The sequence below is a fragment of the Saimiri boliviensis genome, chromosome 3 (genome assembly GCF_048565385.1).
Source record: "Saimiri boliviensis isolate mSaiBol1 chromosome 3, mSaiBol1.pri, whole genome shotgun sequence".
NCBI classification, from domain to species: Eukaryota; Metazoa; Chordata; class Mammalia; order Primates; family Cebidae; genus Saimiri; species Saimiri boliviensis.
This window is the reverse complement of record NC_133451.1, coordinates 107455300-107482418: the sequence shown is the minus strand read 5'-3', so window position 1 is coordinate 107482418 and position 27119 is coordinate 107455300. Positions and strand designations below refer to the sequence as shown.

Below are 27119 nucleotides of genomic sequence, written 5' to 3'. Positions count from 1 at the left end.
AAGGGAGGGATTCAGCCCCAAAAGGAAACTCAGTGAGTCCTAACAATCTACAGACTCATGCCCTTAACTTTAGAAAACAATTTTATATTAGTTATTTGGTAATTTGCTCATTTTTATTTTCACTGCTTTATTGATAAATCTCATTATGTTCTATTGTTGTTGGTCTTACTTGTCTGATCTTCTAAGTTGTGTATCTTTTCTCTGTAATTTCCATCTTTTGTCTGTTAGTTTTTCTTTGTCATAGATTTCTTTGTGTGTGTGTGTCTTTTAGCTCTTCTCTGAAAATTTAAACTTCCTCTATATTTCCATTTAATAATAGCTTTTGATTTTTTTGCAGTTGCCTATTTAGACCATCTATTTATTGCAGAAAATAAACTGTTCTTGTCACATGACCAAGAAAGATTAGGCTCACAGACACATTTAAGGGTGATGAGTGGAATTTATTGATCGAAAAGGAGATACAACTCAGGAAAGTGAGATAGAGTCTTGCTAACAGGCTCCACTTCATCAGGTTACCACACAGGGACAGAAGAGGACAGTCTTCCCATCCCCCACCCAAACAACCACAGCTTCCCAAGGCCCGACTTCATCCTCCCAATACACAGGCCAGCTGCAGATTCTCTGGGAGCCCTTTTTATCTGGCTGTCTCATATTATTACTTTAGTTAGAAAGCAAGACATCCATTTTGTTTGGAGTGAAATATATTTTATAATATTCTAAAGAAATATACAAATATATTTACATATATGTATTTATATATACAAATATATAGATATATATTTATATACATATGTGTATATAAGTGTATAGATACACTCATTTATATATGTATTTATATATAAATATCTATACATTTGTATGTATGTAAATGTATAATACATATATATGATTTATATGTCATATACACATACATATGAGTTATATGACATATGTCATATATATGTATATATACTTATGTCATATATGTATATACATTTATATACATATGTTACATTATATTATATCTATTATATATACATATATAATATGTATTATGTGCACATATATGACATATGTCATTCATATATACATATATGTATATATGTATAATCATTATATGTATATATGTGTATACACCTATATATATATGTAAGTGTATATACATATATATATATGTATGAGTATATATATATGTATGTATATTTGTTTTGCCAGTGTGCCCTTTTTAAACGCTCTTCAGCTGTCTGCTTTATCTCGTATTTCTTGGAATTTCCTTTTTGCTTATTTATTTCAGTTTTTATTCTCCAAGTTGAAGTCATTCCTCAAATACCTGGTGGTTTGGTTGTCTCTTTGTAATTAGGTTTGAATTACCAGCAGTATGGTAGACTAAAAGCAGGAAAATCTTTTTTGTTCCCCAATAACTGATGTTTTGAAACAAATATGTTTGTCCATTTAAAATATGCACATTTACAACATAGGTACAATTAAAATATAATTACTTATAAATGTACACGTATATAAGTACACATTGACATACTGGCAAGAGAGTAAGCAGGACCCTCAGAGGCCAAAAATAATATTCAAGGAAAAGCTCAGGGAAGTAAGCAAGAAAGTATTACAGGCAGCAGCAGGTCTAGGGTCATTTTCATATTCCTGGTCTCCTTGGACTTCACATTGAGTGTCCTGGTAATATACAGGTTAGGAAATTAGGAAACAGCCAGACTCCAAGACTGGCAGTCAAGTTGGAACACACAGCATAAGAGTCAGGACTTTAAAGGACTCAGTGAAAAGTTGAACCAGGAAAAACAAAATGAAACAGTGTCAAAAATTACAGAGCAATAATAATGACAAAAGTTGTGTGTAAAGCAGAAAGAAAAATTTATATATTTTATACCTTAGGTAAGTTGAGGGAGAAAAAATGTCTCCTGAGAATTTCGTACCACAAGCCCGTTCTCCTGTGAGTTGGTGATCTAAATTTCTGCTACTTTCAGAAACTGAAAAACTCAAGTCTAGGATTTAATTTTAAGAAGATCACCTACAAAGGACACGAACTCATCATTTATTATGGCTGCATAATATTCCATGGTGTATATGTATCACATTTTCTTTGTCCAGTCTATTATTGATAGACATTTGGGTTGGCTCCAGGTCTTTGCTATTGTACACAAGGCTGCAATGAACATACGTGTGCATGTGTCTTTATATGAGAATGATTTGTAGTTCTTTGGGTACATACCCAGTAATGGGATTGCTGGGTCAAATGGAATTTCTATATCTAGATCCTTGAGAAATTGCCACACTGTCTTCCACAACGCTTGAACTAATTTACACTCCCACCAAATGTGTAAGAGTGTTCCTATTTCTCCGTCTCCTCTCCAGCATCTGTTGTCTCCAGATTTTTTAATGATTGACATTCTAACTGGCATGAGATGGTATGTCAATGTGGTTTTGATTTGCATTTCTCTGATGACAAGCGATGTTGAGCGTTTTTTCATATGTTTGTTGGCCTCATGTAATCTTCTTTTGAAAAGTGTCTGTTCATATCCTTTGCCTACTTTTCAACAATGAGAACATGTGGACTCAGGGAGAGGAGCATCACACACTGGGGGCAGTTGGGGGGTTAGGGGAGAGACAGTGGTGGGGGAGGGAGGGGAGGGTGGGGAGGGATAACATGGGGAGAAATGCCAGATATAGTATGCACCTAAAGTAAAATAAATAAATTTAAAAAAATAAAAAAAAAAAGAAAAAAGAAAAAGGTAAAAAAAAAAAAAAAAAAAAAAAAGGAGAGGTCACCATAAATTTCAGAGGATTTGGATTCTATAGGCCATATTCTCTAACAATAATGCAATAAATATACAAACAACATACAGAAAATTTTAAAAACTTGCATATTTGAAAACCAAAGTAAATAATACAAAGAAAAATCATGACTTCTATGTCAAAAAGAGATCTCAATGAAGTTTAGAGAATACTTACAACTGAAAAGGAATGAAAAGTTTGCATGTCAGAACTTGTGGAATTCACTTAAGTTAGAATTAAAATGTAACTTTATAGGCTTAAATATTTTCATTGGAGAAGAAAAAAGTCCGAAGGGCAATTAGCTCAGCATCCACCTTTTCATCTTAAAGCATTAGAAAACATATAGGAAAATTTACCCTAAGAAAATAAAAACAAAGAAAAAAAAATGTAAAATTAGAAATTAAAGAAACAAAATAATCATGCAATAAAAGGTTATTTGAATAGAATGATAATGTGGAAAAACCTTCAGCTTTACTCATTATGATAGTTATTAGTGCTGTTGGCTAAGTTTTGTGGCTCCCATTCTTATGGAAACATAGCAGAATTGCACTTTTTTGTTTGTCATTGAGAGGGAGGCTAGTGACTCTTTCTACCCATTAGGCTGTGAGTAGACATGGCATGTACTACTTAGAGCCTGGAGTACTCAATTGCCAAATGAGACTTATGGTGTTTTTTATTCTGATGTCATGACTAGCAGTGTTCAGGATGGTGTTTGCTTTATCAACCTGAGTTTCTGAATGGCTATAATGGGAAGAGATCCCCACTATGAAGCTGGGAAGGAAATATTGTAGACTTACTGGAAAATAAAATGTGATGTTTTAAGTAATTAAAAACTGTTTGTTTTAATGGCAAACATAAAGTGTAAAACATAGGTTGTCCTGGCCTATACACTTTAAGAAGAGAGAAAGGAAGAAAAGAAAAACAGAAAGAGAGAGAGAAAGAGAAAGAGAGAGAGAGAGTCACAGAGAGAGAGACAGAGAGAGAGAGAGAAAGGGGCAGAGGGAAAGAGAAAGAAAAAAGGAGGGAGGGAAGAGGAAGAAAGGAAAGAAGGAATGAAATAAAAAAGAAAGAATTAAAATCATTGGAGAAGGCCAGAGGACATATGTTCCGATGATGGATACACTAAAAATATTATTTAAAATGTTATACACAACTTAATGAGAAAATTTGTATCTTTTATTAAGTTCACACATGCTTATAAAAACTGAATTTAGCAAAGAGATTTAAGAAGAAATAGAATACTTGAATCACTCTATAAACATTAGCAAATTAGAGCAAGAGTTTAAATTCTTCACATAAAGTGCACAAGTGGCCTGGCTAGTTTTACTGGTTGTTCTACCAGATATTCACTGTGCAGATAATTATGACTTTATGCAGACTGCCCCAGAGCATTGAAAAAAAGGGATCACTTTATAAGGCTAATATAAGCTTTATTACAAAACATAAGACAAAAATTTGACATCAATGACATTCATTAACATATTGATGTCCCTATACCTTCACCAATTTTAAATGTATATGTATATGTATATGTATATGTATATGTATATGTATATGCATATTTTTTGAGACAAAGTCTTGCTCTGTCACCAGGCTGGAGTGCAGTAGCGTGATCTTGGCTCACTGCAACCTCCCACTACGTGGTTCAAGCGATTCTCCTGCCTCAGCCTCCTGAATAGCTGGGATTACAGGCAGTCGCCACCGCGCTCAGCTAAGTTTTGTGTTTTTAGAAGGGACAAGGTTTCACCATGTTGGCCAGGATGATCTCAATATCCTGACCTTGTGATCAACCTGCCTCAGCCTCCCAAAGTGCTGGGATTACAGGCGTGAGCCATCGCGCTAGGCTGCAACCTATTATATTTTAATTTCTCCTTATGTTCCTTTGTCTCTACCTCAATCTATTTTGCCATTACTGGTCTCTTAAAATTTCCTGAGATACTCTAGACACATACCTGCCTCAACACATTGACATTTAGTTTCCCTCTGTTTGAAACCTTCTCCCAAATAGCCGCGTGAATGGTCCCTTTACCTTTCCCAGACCTTTTTACATTGCTGCCACAGTTATTTCTTCCCTGGCCTCTTTATCAGAAATTGAAACTGATATTCTCATACTCCCTATCCCACTTCTTTGTTTAGGTTTCCTTCCTTGAACTTTTTACAATCTTACCCATATTTCTTCAGTGTCTTGTTTATAATCTTGCTCCCACCTCTACAATGAGAGCAGCGATTTTCATGGACTTTGTTTACTTCTAAAGTCTCAGCAATTAGCATAGTGTCTGACACCTGATGAGGGCTCCGTAACTGTGGAATAAATTAATAAATGCAAAAGCATTGAACACAGCATGAAAAATTTAGCAATGTGTTTTTTTAAAAACCTGTGACACCATTGGTTTTTGTGTAATGAATGCAACTTTAACTTAAATTAGAAAAAATCTATTGAAATGATAGAAAAAAAGAGAAAAGAAAAAATTCTTTTACTAGATGAGAAGCATGTTACAGAATTTAAAACAAGAGACCATCTATAATCAACAACAGCAAACATCAAACTTAATGGTAAAAACATGACAAGTATTATCTATAATATCAAGATCACAAAAGATGCCTTTTCACACTATTTTACATCTCTTCTCTGTATTTTATCCAGTAAGTAAGACAACAAAAGTTAAATTAAAAGGCACACATATTGAAAAGAGAGAAAGCTCAACATTTTCACAGATGGCATTATCAACCTAAATTTAAAATAATCCACATATTCAAAATAATTCACAGAATCAACAAAGAATGTTAAAGTTTGTTGATAAAAAATTAATAGCAAAATTATATAATGTATACAAATACAAAAACACCAATCAGAATCCCAATTAGTTAATTTATATAACCAGACAAACTGTTTCTAAAATTAATTGGTAAAGTAAAAGGGCAATGAATAGCCATGACATTCATGAAGAAAATTACTTGGTTGAGGCAATCTCCTCCACAAATTAAAACATACTATAAGGCAGTGTGGCATTGGCCCAGCTGTTATAGGAAAGGGGGTCCCTATCCAGACCCCAAGAGAAGGTTCTTGGGTCTTGAGCAAGAAGGAATTCGGGGCAAGTCCACAGAGTAAAGTGAAAGCACGTACATTTATTTATGTACTTTTTACTGTTTTTTTTTTTTTTTTTTTTTTTTGAGACGGAGTTTCGCTCTTGTTACCCAGGCTGGAGTGCAATGGCGCGATCTTGGCTCACCGCAACCTCCGCCTCCTGGGCTCAGGCAATTCTCCTGCCTCAGCCTCCTGAGTAGCTGGGATTACAGGCACGTGCCACCACGCCCAGCTAGTTTTTTGTATTTTTAGTAGAGACGGGGTTTCACCATGTTGACCAGGATGGTCTCGATCTCTCGACCTCGTGATCCACCCGCCTTGGCCTCCCAAAGTGCTGGGATTACAGGCTTGAGCCACCGCGACCGGCCTTTTTACTGTATTTTTAAAACTACGTTCTGGGATACTTGTGCAGAACATACAGGTTTGTTACATAGGTATAACTGTGCCATGGTAGTTTGCTGCACCCCTCAACCCATCATCTACATTAGGTATTTTCCTAGTGCTAGTCCTCCCCTAGCCCCCCATTCCCCAACAGGCCCCAGCGTATGATGTTCCCCTCCCTGTGCCCATGTGTTCTCATTGTTCAACTCCTACTTGTGAGTGAAAACATGCGGTGTTTGGTTTTCTGTTCCTGTGTTAATTTGCTGTTAATTTGTTTCCAGCTTCATCCATGTCCCTGCAAAGGATATGAACTCATCCTTTCTTATGGCTGCATAGTATCCCATGGTGTATATGTGCCATATTTTCTTTATCCAGTCTATCATCAGTGGGCATTGGGGTTGGTTCCAAGTCTTTGCTATTGTGAACAGTGTTGCAATAAACATGCGTGTGCATGTGGCTTTATAGCAGAATGATTTATAATCCTTTGGGTGTATACTCAGTAATGGGATTGCTGGCTCAAATGGTATTTCTGGTTCTAGATCCTTGAGGAATCACCATACTGTCTTCCACAATGGCTGAACTAATTTACACTCTCACCAGCAGTGTAAAAGTGTTTCTATTTCTCCACATCCACTCCAGCATCTGTTGTTTCCTGACTTTTTAATGATCACCATTCTAACTGGCTTGCGATGGTATCTCATTGTGGTGTTGATTTGCATTTCTCTAATGACCAGTGATAATGAGAAAAGCAAGTTTATTAAGAAAGTAAAGGAACAAAGAATGGCTACTCCACAGACAGAGCAGCGGCTTGAGCTGCTTTACTAAGGATACTTATTGTTACTTCTTGATTATATGCTAAACAAAGAATGAATTATTCATAAGTTTTTGGGGAAAGGGGTGAGCGATTCCCGGAACTGGTGGCTCCTCCCCTTTTTAGACCTTATAGGGTAACCTCTTGACTTTGCCATGGTATTAGTAAACTGTCTTAGCACTGGTGGGAGTGCCTTATAGCATGCTAATATGTTATAATTAGTATATATTGAGCTGTGAGGGTGACCAATGGCCACTCTCGTTGTGGATCTTGGTTTTGGTGGGTTTTAGCTAACTTCTTTACTACAGCCTATTTTATCAGCAAGGTCTTTATGACCTGTATCGTGGGCTGACATACTATCTTATCCTGTAGCTTAGAGTAAATACCTAACCTACAGGGAAGGCAGTCCAGCAGATCTCAGCCTTATTTTACCCAGCCCTTATGCAAGATGGAGTTGTTTTGCTTCAAACACCTCTGCCACAGGGGTGGACAAATAGACTAATAGGACAGAAGAGACAGCCCTGAAACAGACCCATACCTCTATGGACACTTGATAATGACAAAGGTGACATAAATCAGGAGAGAAGGAATCAGCTGCCTGGTAAATAATATTAGAAAAAATGTATCGATGAGTCCATTGTCAGTCTATTGTAAACCTGACTTCTCAACCTCTCCTGTCAATCTCTTTTCCAGAATCCAGAATGATGCTGGTCTCTCTTCTCTGTTGCGTATCTCTCCTGGTCTTTTTCCTATTGGTTTAGGTTTTTTTCCCCCTATATTTGTTTTGGTGCAGTTTGTGGAGTGAGCACAAGTAAAGGCATGTGTTTAACTTCACAATGTTTAAATGGAAATAAATTATTCAATGTATTTTTTTTAATGTCAGTATCTTTTTTTAAAGATAACATTTCTTAAGAGCTTCTGTTTTCTTTGAAATTGTTTTATTAGTACAAGTCAATCTGTAACTTCACTAATCTTTGGGCAAATGCTAATGTTTCAGAGGGTGTGTTGAACATCTCATAATTCTTTTAATATTTGTTTTCATGTTAAAGCTGAGGCACAGTATTATTTCATTTTAGAAAGTATAACCAGAAAATGGTTATAAGAAATATCTCTTTGTGTATAGAGGTAGTGACTAGAACATGCAAATTCAGTACTCTCTATTTGAGCCATCAGTTCTATCTGAGAATTAATGGGCCTATTTTAATAATATCTAGTACTGGAAACGTTTCCTGCTCAAAGCAATATTTACCATTTCACTAGAGACTTTCTCAAGAAAAAAAAATCTTCTCCAATGCTGGCACTTCGCTTACTATGCCTTCACTAATATTCATTTAATAGAGTGGTTTTTCATCTGCTGTTCAGTGAAAAACGTGGTGCTGGGGCAGCAGGATCCGAAGCCTTAAAGGGTGATTGTTGGGAACCTATCCGGGGCCCAGGGGCACAGTTGCTATGGCAACTCTGCTGCTCTGCCAAGGCGCTTCCTCTCTGTGGGAGGAGAGAAGCTCCCCTGCCAGCAACGACGTGGGATCCTGGCAGCTGGAGAGAATGCTGAAATAATACACTCTCTCCCCAGATGGGAGTTCTGGGAGTCTTCTTTTAAAAGGAATAGGCAACTCAGGCTCGGTAGAAGAGTGGGGATAGTTAGGACCTAGCCCATTATTAGTGCAATATGTGTATGATGAAGTACCTAAGATTTCTTCCTTTGAATAGAAGTTTCACGGAGGGTTGGGTCTTAAGTCAAAAGATTCTAGCTTACCTTCACAGGAAGTTGTATTTACCATAAAGGTAAGGTGGTTCTGAGAGATTTAAATGGTAGCATGTAAATAGAGTAAAGAGACCTTACACTGATTTTCGAAATGCACATTATCTCAGGGTTGTCAATTTGGGTTGACCCGATTTTGGAATTTATCTCCTGCTTTTCTTTCTACATTTGAAAGCCACTACTGAATTGAAGTTATACTTGGTACTTTGATGCGGTAACTCCAGTATCCCCCCTACTGCTATAGAGCATAGTGTGGAGGCTAGAATTGGTCTATTTAAAGTAGAGTGGCAAAAAATTAGAAATAAGTGAAACTGATCCTGAATCAAGAATTAAATTAATCAGAAGTCCCCAGAAGTGGTTTCGGTGATTAGTCATGAGCTTTCCACGTTGTCTGCTCCTGAGTTATTCTGATTCTGATTTTATCTTTACTCAATTATTAGCTCTAGGCTCTAGGATCCAGCAAAAGCAATTCCCACCTATGCATTCGGTGTTTGAACCCTTTATATATGAACTTAATGTATTTTGAACGATTTTGTGAAACATTTTCTCTATCTGGTCTTTATACTTCTGATTGTCTGCTGTAGGTATCTCCCACAACCACATCAAATGCTTCGAGAAGAGAAAATTAGAGAAATCACAGATGAACAGGATTTGAAATTATGAGGCTATGTGGTATACTTTCAAAAACAGGGGTAGCTCTTCCATGCATTGACACTAATGTTTTTATTATTATTATTTTTAAGTACTCAGTGAGACAGAAATTGTAGAACATCAAGAGATGGAATAGTCCAAAGACTGACTTGACACTCGGTTAATCTCCACCCAAAACTGTGTTCAGTGACATTCAGATACTACACACATTGGTTTTAGCCATCTGCTGGTGAAATCTCTTCCTATTATATGAAGTTCCAAGCTGTTCTAACCTTTTCTACTTCCCCACATTGTGTGTGTGTGTGTGTGTGTGTGTGTGTGTGTGTGTGTGTGTGTGTATGTGTGTGTGTGTGATGTGTGCTAGGGGAAGAATGTTCAGGAAACAATCTTGCCTGCACAAACAACAGCTACTGAAGTGGGAAGGTGTTCAGACTCCTTTTTTTAACCTCCTCTGGGGCAGATGGGATGGACTAGAATTCTCAAGAAGGCCAGTTCAGTGAGCAGCATTAAAAATAGCAGACTAGCTCAATCTCCGAATATAAAGTGAGTTCTCACAGGAACTTTGCAATTATCACATGCTTCATATGTTGCTATATGCATCTATGCCTTCTAGATAAAGCACACACGGATCTTCCTATGACTTAAGCACAATCATGATCCACTTTTAAATCTTGTTTGTCATTCGTTTCTGAAGGAAAAGGAAAAGTCATTAATTATGTGGGAGGCTTCAGCATTACAGAGACAGAGTTGGTCAAGAATTTTCATAAGGAGGAAAGCAGAAGGAAATCTTTGGAATGAGGATATGTGTGTGTATGTGCGGGGTGGGGTGGCTAGACGTGGGCGCATATGGAAGGTAGGTCATCCTTGCAAGTACCCTTAGCTTGTCAGCCCTCTTACCTAAATTCTTTTTCAGCAGTAGCTGGCACATAGTATCTCATAAATATTTCTTCTTGCAAAACATATATGCTCAAGCGTTTCGAGTTAATTTCTTAGAAGGTATCTAGTAATAGCCTAGGAACCTGTGACCTTTATTCTGAATATTTGCCATCATTTTCTGATGTCTCTGTTTAAATGCTTAAAGCTGTGTTTTAATAAGCAAAAGTGATGAGACTTAAAAAACCAAAAGTGACCACAATGGCCGAATAATTTTTGACAACATGACAGCACACTTATAGTTCATATTAACAATAGTTAAATGAGGCCAGACATAGGGGTTCACATCTGTAATCCCAGCACTTTGGGAGACTGGCGTGGGTGGAGCACTTGAGGTGAGGGGTTTGAGACCAGCCTGACATATATGGTGAAAGCCTGTCTCTACTAACGATACAAAAATGAGCTGGGCTTGGTGATGCACTCCTGTAGTCCCAGCTACTCAGGAGGCTGAGGCAAGAGAACGACTTGGACCTGGGAGGCAGAGGTTGCAGTGAACCAAGATCAGGGCACTGCAGTGGCCCTGGGCAACAGAGCGAGACTCCCTTCCCTCCCCGCCAAAAATAGTAATAATAGTTAAATTACATCTAATAATGACAGCATGTAGTGAGTAGTTACTCTATGTCAAGTACTATTTTATACATTAGCTCATTTAATCCTCATGAGGACCATATGAGGATTCTGACAATTCTCTTAATGTCACATTTTTAAAGATGATAAGCTCAAAAGAATAAATTTGGCAGAAACCACACAGTGATTGATGTGTCCGATGTGCACTCTTTTGCTGTACCAGTGTCTTTCTCACATTTTTTAAACCATGAATGATAGCAAGAAGTAGATTTTCATTATGAGTCACTACTCAAATATCATATAGAAGTATTGCAGTCAAAAGAGTCAAAAATAATTGCCCTTACTACATAACATGCAGTCAGATACTGTCTATTCCAGTCTCTGCCACTTTTAATATTTGCTGGTCAAAATTCACTAAGTTTTGAGGTCAGGAGTTCAAGACCAGTCTGACCAACGTAGTGAAACCCAGTCTCTGCTAAAAATACAAGAAAAATTAGTGTGGCATGGAGGTGTGTGCCTATAGTCCTAGCTACTAGGGAAGCTGAGGCAAAAGAATCTCTTGAACTCGGGAGGCAGAGATTGCAGTGAGCTGAGATTGTGCCACTATACTCCAACCTGGGCAACACAGCCAGTATCTGTCTCAAAAAAAAAAAAAAACAAACAAAGCAAAAAAACAGTTCACTAAGTTGACTTCACAAATATGCTAATGGGCTTCAACTTACTGTTTGAAAAATTGGTTAATGGGGACAAAAATACACTAATGTGGAAAGAATAAGTTCTATTATTCAATAGCAGAGCAGGGAAATTATAGTTTAAAATAATCTATTGTATATTTAATAATAGCCAGAAAAGAAGAATTGTAATGTTCCTGACACAAAGAAAGCATAAATATTTTATGTGGTGGATATCCCAATTACAAATCTCATGTATCCCAAAACATGCATAACTACAACACATTAATAAAAAATCTGTTACCAAAAAGGAAAAATACAAATACAGGGGGTGAAAAAGAATAAATGCCATTGAAATAAAACCATAAGAATGTGACATTTGAGAACAATAAATTTAAGAAAGAATGATATGCATGCATTTATGGTGAAGATTAATTATTATAGAAAGTCTGGGTTTGGAAGCAAGGGCTTCTGTGGGTTTTGGGGCAGATGAGGAAGATATCAGTCATAGGAAGAATTCTCCTATTTGTGGAGGATGGGTTTATAATTAAGGAATTTGATCTTTGTATCTTCAAGGCATTCTAGGACTTGATTTATGTAGTCTACCTGGTATTATCAGTGCATATATAATTTCCTGTAGTGCTGAAGTCTGCAAAAAAATTTCATTAATTAGATTAACAAAAATATGAATTTCTCCTTTTGTGATCTTCTACAGGGTGTTTTGAATGCTGCATCAAATGCCTGGGAGGCATTCCTTATGCTTCTCTGATTGCCACCATCCTGCTCTATGCGGGTGTTGCCCTGTTCTGTGGCTGTGGTCATGAAGCGCTTTCTGGAACTGTCAACATTCTGCAAACCTACTTTGAGATGGCAAGAACTGCTGGAGACACACTGGACGTTTTTACCATGTAAGTCACTCTAGTATTTCTGGTTATTTTCAGGGTACATATCTACACATCTGGGTATTAAATAAGTTGGGGCCTACATTTACGTGAGGTGTTATATAGACAAAAAAACACTCTAAGGGTGTATGTGATTCAGAAGGGTAATCAAGATTCACAATTGCCTTTACAGTCAACAGAAGGCACATAGCACAGGATCAGAGACCAACTTAATCAGGGCTCAATCAATGCTTTAAATGTAAAGTTGTATTCAAAATTCAGTTACCATTAAGTGGAATTCTGGCATTTCTCTTTGTTCTTCTAACTTGAACAGAGGCTGTTCTATTAAAATAGTGCCAGGTACAATTCTGGCCCTTGCCACTAATTTTAGAAAAATCACCAAAGCTCCATGGGTGCTCTCACCTTTAAAGGAAATGAACTCAGCCCTGGGTATGATATCTCACTTCCGCTGCCTCACAGAAATGATGTAAAGAACATTGTGCAAAGTTTTTATTGTCTTCTGTAAAAGAGTCAATCATAAGAAATTGAACAACCTTTTTTACAAACATCCGTTATACTTTTCTCACCTAAAACATAAAACTCCTAAGATCACTATATTACGATTATGAAAGTTAAAGTTTGCTGTTGAAATTTCAGCTCCTTACTGCTTAATATCAAGATCAAGGATTGGGGATTGAATAATAGAAAAATTTATTTCTAAATAAGTTACTAATTCAGATAATGTTTTCAGTGATTTTTATGCCCATGAGAAGAAAATAATTCATTACTGTTTGTTTGTAATTCCAGCTAATAATAAACTTTGTCTCCTGAGCTCTTATAGCTTTTGTTATACAAATTCTTGGATTTATTTCAGGCTGTTTGATACCATGTGTTTGTAATGTTCTTCATGTTTCTTTATTGTGTCATTCTAAATAAATTCAAACATTCTTAATGCATATATACATTTTAACTAATATGATGCTTTTAGATTTACAAATCTGAGTTGTTATCTGGATTATTTTTGTAGCTTTGCTTTTTAATCCTATCATTCCATCTAAAAGAGGTTGATTACAATTCTCATTTATGCAGGGCAACTACTGTTGATCTAATGTAATTATAACCTATGATTCTACTCTAAAAAAACACTTGGTCCACCCAGACAACTGTTTATGTAGAAGACAACTTTTCTCCAACTACAATATCAAAAATATATCATATTGCTAAAAATTTCTTTATACTCCATCAGGTACAGGCAAATTTCTTCGAACAAGGTATTTTTTAAGCAGTTTTCTTAAATTGATTTTCAAAGTAGTTTTTATAAATATCGTACTTACTTTTATTTATTAAAGTTACTAATTTCCCCTGTTAATGAAAAGGGAATACAGTTGTACATTTCTATCAGGTAACAGAGCAAGAATTCCCTACTCTAAGGGGCAGGTGCACAACATATACCACTAGACAGAGTACATAGCAAAATTTTTAGTTAAAAGAAAGCTGAAATATTTGTGTATTTAAAACATGTTGATACTTAATACCTTTAGCAGGGCTGATCAGAAAATAAGAAACAAAACAGAGAAAATGAGACTGAGAAAACCCAGTACTTCCCCACCCCCACACATACATGCTGATTAGAAAAGTGAAAATGATTAGCTACTAAATTAAGAAGCTCAAGTATTATAAATATATAGTTCATAACTCTAGTATCAAGTGAGAGCCTGACCAAGGTCACTGACAAATGGAAATCAAGGATTAATAGCAAGTTGAAGGTTGCATATTATATTTCCCAATGTACATTTATTTTACAAATTAGTTCTGAAAAATTGACATCATCCATTAAATTGAATCCTGTAACCATGCAATAGACAGTTTATCAATTTCCATCAAACACAATGCAATCCTATGTATAAAACCAAAATTCAATAGCTATCAATACCTTAGATTCAAATAGCACGAATCAACTCTTTAAAGATTATAAATCATATTCATCATCTGGAATATAATTAAAATGCTTTGTATTATTACAGGTTAGTTTTTAGAGAGTCTTAAGAAAATGATTGCATGGATACATTTTAATGTGATAAAACTGACATTTTCTAGTTTTATCTCAGCCTACCCTGGACAAAATATGTTCTCACTGTGCATTATTTTAAGCCATCACAGATGTCCTTAACATCTACAGATTCTCTCTGTGTAAGCTACATCCAAATTGCTAAACTTGGTTATAGAATTACAAGTTTGTAAGAAATCATAAGTCTAACGAATGGCAAGAGATGCTTATGTATGTCTATCTGCAAAAATTTGTTAAGATATTTGATATTTAAACAACAAACTTTCATATATTGTAGAGATCTATCAAAGCTCGAAAGGCAGTGTATGTGGGGGCAGGGAGGGTTTAGAAGAAAGACTGGAGATTATATGCTTAATTTGGTAGTTTTACCTTTGGTCTGTTACATTACGCATTAAATATAAAACCAATAATGCATGTTTGGAGTGTGAAGAATACCATTTTGATTGGAATAAAAGTAAACGTCAAAATTATCTCTCTTTTCATGTTTCACATTACAAAATTCCTTACACAGGTCCCCTGGAGCTACCAAAGTATTTAAAACTCTCTTCCTGCCAGCAAATAGTTCATGAAAACAGAGGAAAAATATGTACCATAAACCTCTTAGTACAATTAGTGCCAAGTGATAAGTTTAAAAGATTACATAAAGGTCTAGAAGAGGTAGAAATTAATCTATGCAGGACTGCCTTCTGGGGTATCAGAGAAATGGAAAAGGTGCAGGGGAAACAGAAGATACTAAATAAGCAAATATAAGGTAGATGAGGCTGAATGGTATGCTTGCAGATCATACGTCTCTCTTGGAAATAAACTAAGGTTGGTCTGGAAAAGAATGTGTAAGAGCGTAATTGTGGAGAAAAGAACAAAAGACCTACCTAATTTTAGTAATTTACAGAGTCTATTTCTTTTCTCCATCGTTCTCATACTTAGTTCAACCACTCCTACGTCACATATTTGGAAAGAAGCTTGTTTACTGGATGTGTGAACTAAAAGATAAAACCAGTTGCCCATGCCCTGAATCTTCCATCTGTGGTCCTCAGGATTTGAGGAGTTACCTACTTTTTTATCTCAGGGACCACAAAATTTCTCTCTCTACCTCTTTTTTTCTCTCTCTACTGTCTCCTTTTTCTTAAATACATACACATAACTCAACATGGTCACTATAAGTCCAGAGGCAGACAGGAAAGGCAATAGCAAACACAATGACGTGTGACTATTCTGTTTCACTAACCACCTGTCCAGAATGCAAACCACACTGACCGTATCTGAGTTTGCAAACAATCCTCATTATTATGTCACCAGTATATTAGACATGTAATTCTAAATACCATCGGCCTCTGCCAGTGGGAGCTACCCTGAAGTTGAGCTCCTAAACTCTTAGCTGATATCACCCATGAAATTGTTTTGTCTTATTACATTTGAGGTGTGGAGACCTCCAGAAAAGGTAATTCTAAATACCATCGGCCTCTGCCAGTGGGAGCTACCCTGAAGTTGAGCTCCTAAACTCTTAGCTGATATCACCCATGAAATTGTTTTGTCTTATTACATTTGAGGTGTGGAGACCTCCAGAAAGAGAGAAGAATGCTTTTCTCAAAAGTTTTCTCAAAGATTCTGTTACTGATTTATATAACTCATTTCTAGTCATTTATGTAATTTTAGTACCTCTCTGCCTCTTGTCAATTTTGTTCCCCAGAAGCTTTTAATCCCTTAATTTTCAGCTTCGTTTCTCAAAACCAGGTCTTTTGTTTGTTACAAACTGCTTTGGTAAGAAGCATGTAATTTCTTATCAATTAGGGGGTTGTTTCTACACTCATCACAACTTGTATTGGTTTAGCATTGCCATTTAGGCCCACTCAGCACTCAAATCAGTTCTGCCACTTTCTGCTATGTGGCGACAAGGACATTTTTTCCTGATACTTATGATTTAGACTTTCTCTTCTGAGAACCCTTTGGAAAGGTGTTATTATTGTGCATCGTAAGTCATTTGACAAAGTAAGTAAGAAGTAGGGTAGGTATTTTGCTTCTGTGAAGCAGATTCATATGAGACAATAAAATACGGAGACTGGTTAGAAAATTAGATATCATGCTGAAATCCAAACCACTAATTTTGCTAAGTGACTTGGCTTTTTCAATAGCTCTCCTAAGAACTGGACAAGGAGCAGTCTTACTCATAAGCATGCCCCTGTATAACTTATAAGATAATGACTTTATTGAGTTGTCTTCTGGAGTGGATCTATTTTATTTTAAAAATTTTATTGATTTTTAATTGACTGTAATTTGAAGTTAACACATCAAAAACTGAGTTCACTACCTAGTGAGTTACTTAATATTGCATGCAAATATAAAATAGTTCCTATTTACCTAAAACAAAATCAATCAGTAAGCTTAGATAAAATAGATATATAGGTTTTGCTCTCAACTGACTTTATGTGGGTTTACATTTCTAAGTTTGCTTGTAGTTTATGTTTATTCTCTGGAAGTTAATGAAATAGGAAACAGTTATTAGCTGCTTAATGGATAAGTGGGCTCTGTTAAGGGAATGGAAAACTGTGATTTAATAACGAGACAAAACAAGGTTTCATAGGCCAATGTGAATTACATTAGTGTGCAAACTATCTGTACTGAACTAGGTTGTGGACAATTAAACCAAACTGTCAAAGTCTTCTACTCACCACAATGTTTGAAGATCTGCCAAACTGGTATTGATGTAGGATTATTGATTAGTCTTGGGGAGTCAAAAATAATGTAAGTCATAACTAGAATTCATGTTAGAAAACCATACTGGATCCCAGACTTTTGAAATAGTAATCAAGTCATGTGCATTTCATTAGACAATATTTCAGCCAGGCTAGTACTCCCCAAATGTGTGTCTTAAAAAACCTCAAAACACCAATATGAAATAACAAGAACAAAACCAAACACTTGAACCATGAGGACTTTAGATAGACAAGCTAGTGTGGTAGATAAGATTCTGGAACCAAACTCCTGGCGTTTGTTCCATATATTCTCTGTCCCTTTCTAGCTTTCTTACCTTGGAAAAGTCACTTAACCTGTCTCAGTAACTCAGGAGTACAGGGGACATATTCATGCTGCCCACATTCTAGAGTTGATGACAAAATGAGTTGATATTCCAAAGCAATTATAACATGGCTGGCACAGAGTAAGCACTATACAAGTGTTTATTATTATGATGGTGATAGTGAGGGTGATAGTGGTTACGATAATGATGACATCTTCTCTGAAACTGACTCACAATTTTGATACCTACTATCATGCTATCTTAAGTCGGTTTATCTCTGAACACACCCTAAACGACCAGTTATTGTAAGTTATCTCACAATAATTCACTCACTCACTATCACCAGAGCAGCACTGAGGAGATAGTGCTAAACCATTCATCACAAACCACCTCCATGATCTAGTCACCTCTCACCAGTCCCCAGGCTGAAGATTATAATTGAACATGAGATTTGGGTGGGGACCAAATACAAATCATATTATTCCATCCTAGACCCCTTCCAAATCTTGTCCTTCTCAAATTGCCAAATACAATTATGCTTTCCCCAAATTCTTAATTTATTTGAGTGTTAGTTCAAAAATCCAAAGATGAGGCAAATTCCTTTTACCTATGAGCCTGTAAAATAATTTAAAAAATTAGTTACTCTCAAGATACAGTGGGGGTACAGGCATTGGGGAAATACTTTCATTTCAAAAGTTAGAAAAGCCAAAAGAAAGGGGGTATAAGCTCCCGTGCAAGTCCAAAATCTAGCAGGGCAGTCATTAAATATGAAAGCTCCGTAATGACTTCCTTTGTCTCTGTGTCTCACATCTTGGCCACACTGGTGCAAAGGGTGGGCTCAGAGGCTTTGAGAAGCTCTGGACCTGTGGCTTTGCAGGGTTCAGTTCCCATGGCTGTTATCATGGGCTGCTGTTGAATGCTTATGGTTTTTCCAGGCACAAAATGCAAGCTGCTGGTGGACCTACCATTCTGGGGTCTGGAGGATAGTGGCCCTCTTCTCACAGCTCCACTAGCTAGTATCCCAGTGGGGACTCTGTGTGGGAGCTCCAACAGTGCTCCTATCACAGTGCTCTAGTAGAGGTTCTCTTTGAGAACTCCACCCCTGAAGCAGGCTTATGACTGGACATCTAGGGTTTTCCATATATCCTCTGAAATCTAGGTGGAGGCTTCCACATCTCAACTCTTTCCCTCTGCTCACCTGCAGGCTTAACACCACTTGGAAAGCTGCCAAGACTAACGGTTTGTACCCCTTGAAGCAGTGGCCTGAGTTATATACTTGGGCCCCTTTTAGCCATGGCTAGAGTGGGAGCAGCTGAGATGCAGGGAGCTGGGTCCTGTTGCTGTGGAGGGCAGCAGGGACCTTGGGCCTGGCCAGCTAAACCATTCTTCTCTCCTAGGCTTCTGGGCCTGTGATGTAGGGACTGCTGTGAAGGTCTCTGAAATGCCTTTGAGGACTATTCCCCATTGTCTTGGATATTAGCATTTGGCTTCTTTTTACTATGTAAATGTCTGCAGCCGACTTGAATTCCACCAATGAAAATGGGCTTTTCTTTTCTGCCAATGGGGAGGTTAAAAATTTTTTACTTTTATGCTCTCCTTGCCCTTTAAATATAAGTTCCATTTTTATGTCATTTCTTTGGTCATGCATATGAGCATAAGACTGTTAGAAACAGCCAGGTTGCATCGTGAATGCTTTGATGCTTAAAAATTTCTTCCACCAGATACCCTAAATCATCATTCTAGAGTTCAAAGTTCCACCGATTCCTAGGGCAGGGGCACAGTGCAACCAACCTCTTTGCTAATACATAACAAAAGTGACCTTTGCTCTAGTTTCCAGTAAGTTCCTCATTTCCATCTGAGAGCTCCTCAGCCTAGACTTCACTGTCTATATCACCATCAGCATTTTTGTTGCAACAATTTAGCAGATCTCTAGAAAGTTCAAACTTTCCCTCATCTTCCTGTCTTCTTCTGAGCCCTCCAAACTGTTCCAGGCTGTGCCCATTACTCAGTTCCAAAGCTATTTCCCCATTTTCAGGTCTTTTTATTGCAATGTGCCACTCCTTGGTACCATTCTTCTGTATTAGTCCATTCTCACAGTGCTATAAAGTATGGTTAAAACTGGGTAATTTAGAAAGAAAAGAAGTTCAATTTGCTCATGTTTCTGCAGGCTGTACATATAGCATGATTCTGGCATCTACTTGGCTTCTAGGGAGGCCTCAGGAAACGTACAATTATGGTGGAAGGCAAAGAGGAAACAGGCGTATTTGACACGGCCAGAGCAGGAGCAAAAGAGAGTAGTGGAAGGTGCTACAGACTTTTAAACAACCATCTCACCATAACTCACTCACTTTCACAAGAATAGCATGGAGGGGATTGTGCTAAACCATTCACAAGAAACTGCCTCTATGATCCAGTCACCTCCCACCAGGCCCCAACTCTGACATTGGGGATTACAATTCAACACTAGATTGGTGGGGGGGCGGGGGTGGGATACAGATCTAAACCATATCATAGCAACTTTAGGGAAAAATATTTATAAATAAGAATATGATAGTTTCATTCAAATAATATTTGAACAGTCATCAGGTAAAAGAAAACTTGCTTTGTTCTTTATGGTTCAAAGAGAAAGAGACTTAAGCAAAAGTATTTCAATTTATAGAGAAATTTTTTTTGGCTTCAAATTAAGGACTTTCCAAAAGTCACAGTTTTCTAAAAAGAATACATAGACTACCTTGAAATGAGGTGATTGGCCTATCAGTTAACGTGGCAAGGATGGTAATGAACTTACAGTTCTGAAATGCTAACAATCTATAATTGACTTAGTCTTATTAATACCAGAATAGCTATCTTAGTAATAGTTCCTATTTCACGAATGGAGCTATCATGAATTTAAAGTATGAAAATATATTTTAAACTCTTTCAATTGATTATACTTTTATAATATCCTGTTTCCAAATATATACATATATATATACATGTACTATATATATATATATATATATATATATGTATGCTAATCTTATGTCTGATTAGCTCATCTTTAGAAATGCAGAGTAGAACAAGACAAATTCCTTGTCTTCAAGCACTGATACATGAAAGGTATATGAGCAAACTGCCATGTGCATCAGACTAAACAGATATGAATAGAGAATGGTAGAGTTACTGCTTTAATAGAGGTATAGGTTGCATCAAGCTAACCAAACAGAGGGAATTGAGAAGCTGCAATAATTAATATTATACAATATGGTATTGGGACGGACATAGAAAAACATATAAAATGGAACAGAATATAAAGGTAAAAAGAGACCTAAGTCCACATAAATACTCATAAATATGTATAAAACTATGTTCCTACTTTGCATTTTACCAAAAATTTTCCAGGTGCATTAGAAATTAGAATTTAATAGTAAAGTAATTTGTAAAAGCTAGTAGAAAATATAAATAAGGGTTTTTTTTTGATCATGGGGTAAGAAGGATACAAGCAATATAAGAAATCACAAAAGAAAATATGTATTTAACATACTATAAATTAAAATTATATTCATTAAAGTGTTATAAAAACATTAAAATGTACATAAAAACTGAGAAAAAATGTTTGCAGCTTACATGACAAGAGCTCCTAATTTTAAAAATGAACAGTTGTTGCATCTACAGCAAAATATCACACTAAAAACAGGGAAAATACTAAAACAGGTATACTAAAAACCACAAAAGATTAATAGTTAGTAGGCATATATTCATCCTCAATAGTAAACTCAGAAAAGTCATTTTAAATGATACCATTATTTCTAGCCTTACAATTTATCAGAAAAATTAAATTACAATACCTTGCATTAGGGAACAAAGGGAGAGTAGGAACTTTGCTTTTTATTAATGTGCTTTTACTTTGGCACAAACTTTCTGGACATCATTTTGACCATATGTACATTATTTTTTTTTTCTAGGAATTTTTCCCAGGGAAGAAATCTAGACTGTAAACAAATATTACATAAAATCATCATTATTGCCATGCTGTTTTAAATAACAAGTTCTAGCTTACTATTGCTGCTGCAAAAAAGAATCACCGCAAATATGGTTACTTAAAACAAAATGTATTATCTTAGAGTCCTGGAAGTGACAAGTATGAAATAGATCTTACTGGGCTAACTGAAATGAGCTAAAATCAAGGTGTTGGCAGAATTGTGCTCCATCTGGAGGCTCTCAGGGAGAAGCCGTACCCTTGCTTGTCCTGGCTTCCAGAGGCCACCTGCATCCCTTGGCTCATGGTCCCCGTCCATCTTCAAAGCCAGCAATGGGGCATCTTCAAATCTCACTCTGAATCTGACCCTGCCTCTCTCTTCTACTTTTAAGAATTCTTGTGATCACAATGGCCCACCCAGATAATCCAGGGAAATCTCCCCATCTCAATATCATTAATTGAATCACATCTCCAGATCCTTTTTGGCATATGAGATGATGTATTTGCATGTTATGGAGATTAGGATGTGAACATCATTGGGATCCTTTTTTCTTCCTACAATTGAATAAAAGTAGCCAATTGGTAAATAGAGCATGGTATCTTCAAATGACAGAATGTGTCATATCTTACACATTGTTTTAAAAACTGTATAATACTTTAAAATATTCACAATATATTGATTTAAAAGGAAATTTTCAAAGTAGCATATAGTAAGCATAGCTTTGTGGAATTAATTAAAATAAATTAAAAACTGGTAGTATAAACAGTGAATAATCTGCATTTTTCTGGTATGCTTTTTTTTAAAAAAAAATTACAGTGTTTATATATTGCTTTTACAATTGGTAAAACACTTGTGTACATGAAGTCTGAAAATCTGCATTTAGAAAGAAGGTAAAGTATGTGAATTAATCCCTTAAGAAGTAGGATAATATGAGTGGTTACTTTGGAAGGCAAAAGTATTGAAGGTAAAAATTCCTTACTAATCTATTTGATCCTACATGAAAACCAAGGCCTCATAATTAGTGACTTCTTCATCAGAGGGTTATTTATGCATCTTGTGATATACAAGGGACAAAAATCATCCTTACACAGAGAAGCAAGCATTTAATTTTCCTAATTTAATATTTGAAGTTATGTGTTCTATTAAGTTTATATATTGCATATTGATAAAAGAACACTTTTGTGATAATGAAAAGAAAATGAAGTCAGTAAGACAAGGCAGATTTATTATAATTTAAACGTTTGATGCTTTAAAATTTTGAAATGGATATTGGAATATAACATTAGCAAATGTCCATCCCCAGATTGTTTGAAGAAAACTTCCCCTAAGAATATCTGAATGGCAAGAAATTATCATTCAACTTCAAGGAAGTCTATAGCTTGTGACAGGCTGATAATGGCCCCAATATTATAATTCCTGTAACATTGTATGTTACCTTTTATGGCAAAACAGACTTTGAAGTTGTGTTTACATCCAGGATCATGAGGTGAAGAGATCCTCTTAGATTATCTGGATGGGCCCGAAATCCCAACACAAGTGTCCTTATGAGAGGGGAACAGAGAGCCATTGGACCAGAAAAGAAGGCAATGTTATTCCTGAAACAAGGTGCTACCTGCTGGCTTTGAACAAGGGGCCGCTAGCCAAGGAAAGCCCAGGATGGAGCACTCTGAAAGTTGGAAAATGCAAGAGAAGTTTCTCCAAGAGTCTCTAGAGGAAGTGGGGCTCTGCCAATACCTTGATGTCTGCCCAGTGAAACTGATTTCAAATTTCTGACCTCCAGCACATAAGTGTCTGCTTTTTTGTTGTTTTTGTTTTTGGTTTTGGTTTTTGAGATGGAGACTCACTTTGTCACCCAGACTGGAGTAAAGAGTCACAATCTCAGCTCACTGCAACCTCCGCTTCCCTGGTTCAAGTGATTCTCTTGTCTCAGCCTCCAAGTAGCTGAGACTACAAGTGCATGCCACCATGTCCAGGTAATTTTTGTATTTTTAGTAGAGATGGGGTTTCACCATTTTGGCCAGAATGGGCTCCATCTCTTGACCTTGTAATCTGTCCATGTTGGCCTTCCAGAGTTCTGGGATTACAGGTGTGAGCCATCGCGGCTGGCCAAAAGGGTCTGTTTTTTAAAAAAGCCACCAAGTTTGTGGTATTTTGATAAAGCAGACATAGGAAATTAACAAATAACTTAGGCTAATTTATTGCAGCATTTTCTGCCAGGTATTCTTACAGAGCATTTGAGTTAAAGTTTGAAAAGGTAAAATCAAAAGATTTATCTTGCTATAATTGCCACCAATAATTCGCAATTATACTTCTAGCATAAATGCTACACTTTGACGTCTTGTATATTTTAATTAAACAAAACATGCATTTGAGAGAAATGATGTCAGCAAGTTGGCGGACTGGTAAGTCCCAGCCCTTGTCCCCCATGAAACATTGATTCAACAATAATTTACAGACCAATACCTTTATGAGATTTTGAGAATCTCCTTAAGTGGTTGCAGTACCCCAGGTGAGCGCAAGCACATAGTAGCCATGTTGAAACAGGGGACACGAGCAATCTCACTTCTCCCACACCAGCCCCTCTTCCAAGCTAGCTCATCTCAGCACTGGGACAAAAACAGAGACCAGAAGGGTGGAGCACACACTCGGTGCTCTGGCTTTTGGGAGGGTTGTTTGAGGGACTGGTTTCTGTCTCACCTCATTCTAACCAGTGACAGAACTGGCCTAGATTAGATACCTGGTGGCCAGCCTCTGAGAACATCTCAGTGAAATTGGGAGAAGGTTCACAAACATTGTTCTGCAAACACCATCAGATCCGAAGGGAGAAATTAAGAGTGACACAATCATAGCAGGAGATTTCAATATCTCACTTTCAAGAATGGATAGAATATCCAGAGAGTAGACAAACTTGAACTACACAGTAGCAGAATGGCATAACGGCATGTACAGAATGTGCCATCCAATGGAGTCGAGTACATACTCTTCCTAAGTGAAGCTGGAACATTCACCAGGAAATAATCACGTCAGCTCACAGAACAAGGCTTAAAAAATTGAAGTAGGTTGAACTTGTATTTCTGCAACCCAATTTACAATAGCATCAAAAAGAAAAAAAGGAAAACCTAGAAATAAACATAACCATGGATGCAAAAGACTCATACACTATAAACTGTAAAACGTTCTCGAAAGAAATTAAAGAAGACACAAATAAATGGAAAGTCATCCCATATTATGTATTGGAAGACTCAATTTTGTTGAAATGTTCATATTAACCAAGGCAATTTATGGATTGATGCAATCCTTATCAAAATCATAATGGCATATTTTGCAGAAGTAGAATAAATCCTAAAATTCATATGGGATCACAAGGGGCTCCAAAAAGTCAAAATAATCTTGAGAAAGAATAATAAAGGTGAAACTTAACACTTCTTCATTGCAAAACATTATAATTGACAGTAATCAAAACAATCTTGGCCAGGCATTGTGGCCCAAGCCTGTAATCCCAGTGCTTTGGGAGGCCAAGGTTGAAGAGATTACTTGAAGTCAGGAATTTGAAACCAGCCTGGGCAACATAGTGATACCCTATCTCTACATGCATGGTGCTACATGCCTGCAAGCTACTCTGGAGGCAGGGACAGGAGGATCTCTTGAGCCCAGAAGTTTGAGGCTGTGGTGAACTACGATTGCACTGCTACACTTCAGCCTAGGTGACAGAGTGAGACCCTGTCTCTAAAAACAAATCAACAAACAAAAAACAGAAAACAACAAAAACCAACAGTCTGGTATGGATATGTATGTATGTATGTCTATATATATGTATTTACTGGTACATAATTATATGTATCCTTGGGGTGCATGTGGTATTTTTATATAGGCTTACAATGTGTAATGAGCTAATTAGTAATTAGGATATCCCTTGCCTCAAATTTTTATCACTTCTTTGTTCTAGAGATATTTCAAATATTCTTTTCTAGCTATCTTGAAATATATGTAGATTATTGTTAACTACAGTCACTTTACTGTGCTGTTGAACATTAGAGTGTGGTACTGACATAGAGACACACATATAAACCACTGTAACACAGTACACAATCCAGAAATAAACTCAAGCATATACTTACTTACTTTTCATCACTTACTTTTCACTAAGAAGACACAATGACAAATAGATAGTCTCTTCAATAAAGGATGCTGGAAAAACTGGATATCCATATGCAACATGATGAAATTGAATGCTTATCTTACACCATACATAAAAATAAACTCAAAATAAATTAAACTTTAAATGTAAGAGCCAAAATTATAAAACTGCTAGAAGAAAACATAAGAGAAAAGTTTATATCTTTGATCTTGGTGATGATATCTTGGATCTGACACAAAAGTCACAGGTCGCCAAAGCAAAAATAGAGAAGTGTGACTAGATTGAGCTAAAAAGCTTCTGTGCAGAAAAGGAAACAGTCATTGGAGTGAAAGGGCAGCCTACAGAATGAGAGAAAATACAAACTGTGTTTCTGGTAAGGAGTTAATATCTAAAATATACAAGTAACTCCTGCAACTCAATAGCAAAAAAAAAAAAAAAAAAAAAAGTTCAATTAAAAATTTGGCACAGGAGGACTTGAATAGATATTTCTCCAAAGAAGCCTTATAAATGGCCAACAAATACATAAAATATGTTCCAAATCACTACCCATCTGGGGAATGCGATTAAGATGGCCATTACAAACAACAAAACAAGACAGACAATAATAAGTGTGAATAAGTATGGGTTAATTGGAACCCTAGTGTGCACTGATGCTAGGAATGTAAAATGGTGCCACCACTATGGAAAACAGTTTGGCAGTTCCTCGAAAAATTTAAATTAGAAATACAATGTGGTCCAGCAATCCCACTTCTGAGTATTAATACAAAAGAGCTGAAATCAGGATCTTGAAGAGATACATATACTCTCAAGTTCACTGCAGCATGATTCACAGTAATCAAGATGTGGAAACAGCCTAAATGTCCATGGATATATGAATGCATAAAGAAAATGCATAATGGAATGTTATTTGGCCATAAAAAAGGAGAAAATCTTGTCATTATGATACCAGATGGAAGAAATACAAGGACATTACACTAAGTTAAATAGGTCAGTCACAGTAGGATAGTACTGCATGAATTTATTTATGTGAACTACATACAATGGTCAAACTCATAGGAGGAGAAGATAGAATGGTGGTCGTCAGGCTGCGGCCAGAGGAAAATGAGGAGTTGGTGTTCAATGAGTATAGAGTTTCAGTCATGTAAGATGAAAGCGTTTGAATGATCTGCTATACAGCATTCTGCTTATAGTAGATAATACTATATTGTACACTTAAAATACGTTGAGAGTAAAACCCATATTATGATATTTACTGCAATAAAAAAGAATAAAACATAACTTTTCTTTATCCTAACCCTAAACATTCTGAAGTAGCTTCAATGTAGTCTGCAAAATTGCTAATACTCTGTTCTGAAGTCTAGTAGAGAAGCCACTGGAAACATCAACTTCAATGTATCTATACCCTAGACTAGAAAAGCTCC

The 27119-nt window shown here is 36.4% G+C and overlaps 1 protein-coding gene across 2 annotated transcripts in view; it reads left to right on the top strand.

Moving 5' to 3' along the window:
* GPM6A (glycoprotein M6A) overlaps positions 1-27119 on the top strand; it is a 367742-nt gene that overhangs the window by 282204 nt on the left and 58419 nt on the right. For both annotated transcript variants that reach the window (XM_010344430.3, XM_003933867.4), the window contains exon 2: positions 12355-12547. In XM_010344430.3, the coding sequence (XP_010342732.1) occupies positions 12355-12547 (193 nt within the window). The remainder of the gene's footprint in view (positions 1-12354; positions 12548-27119) is intronic.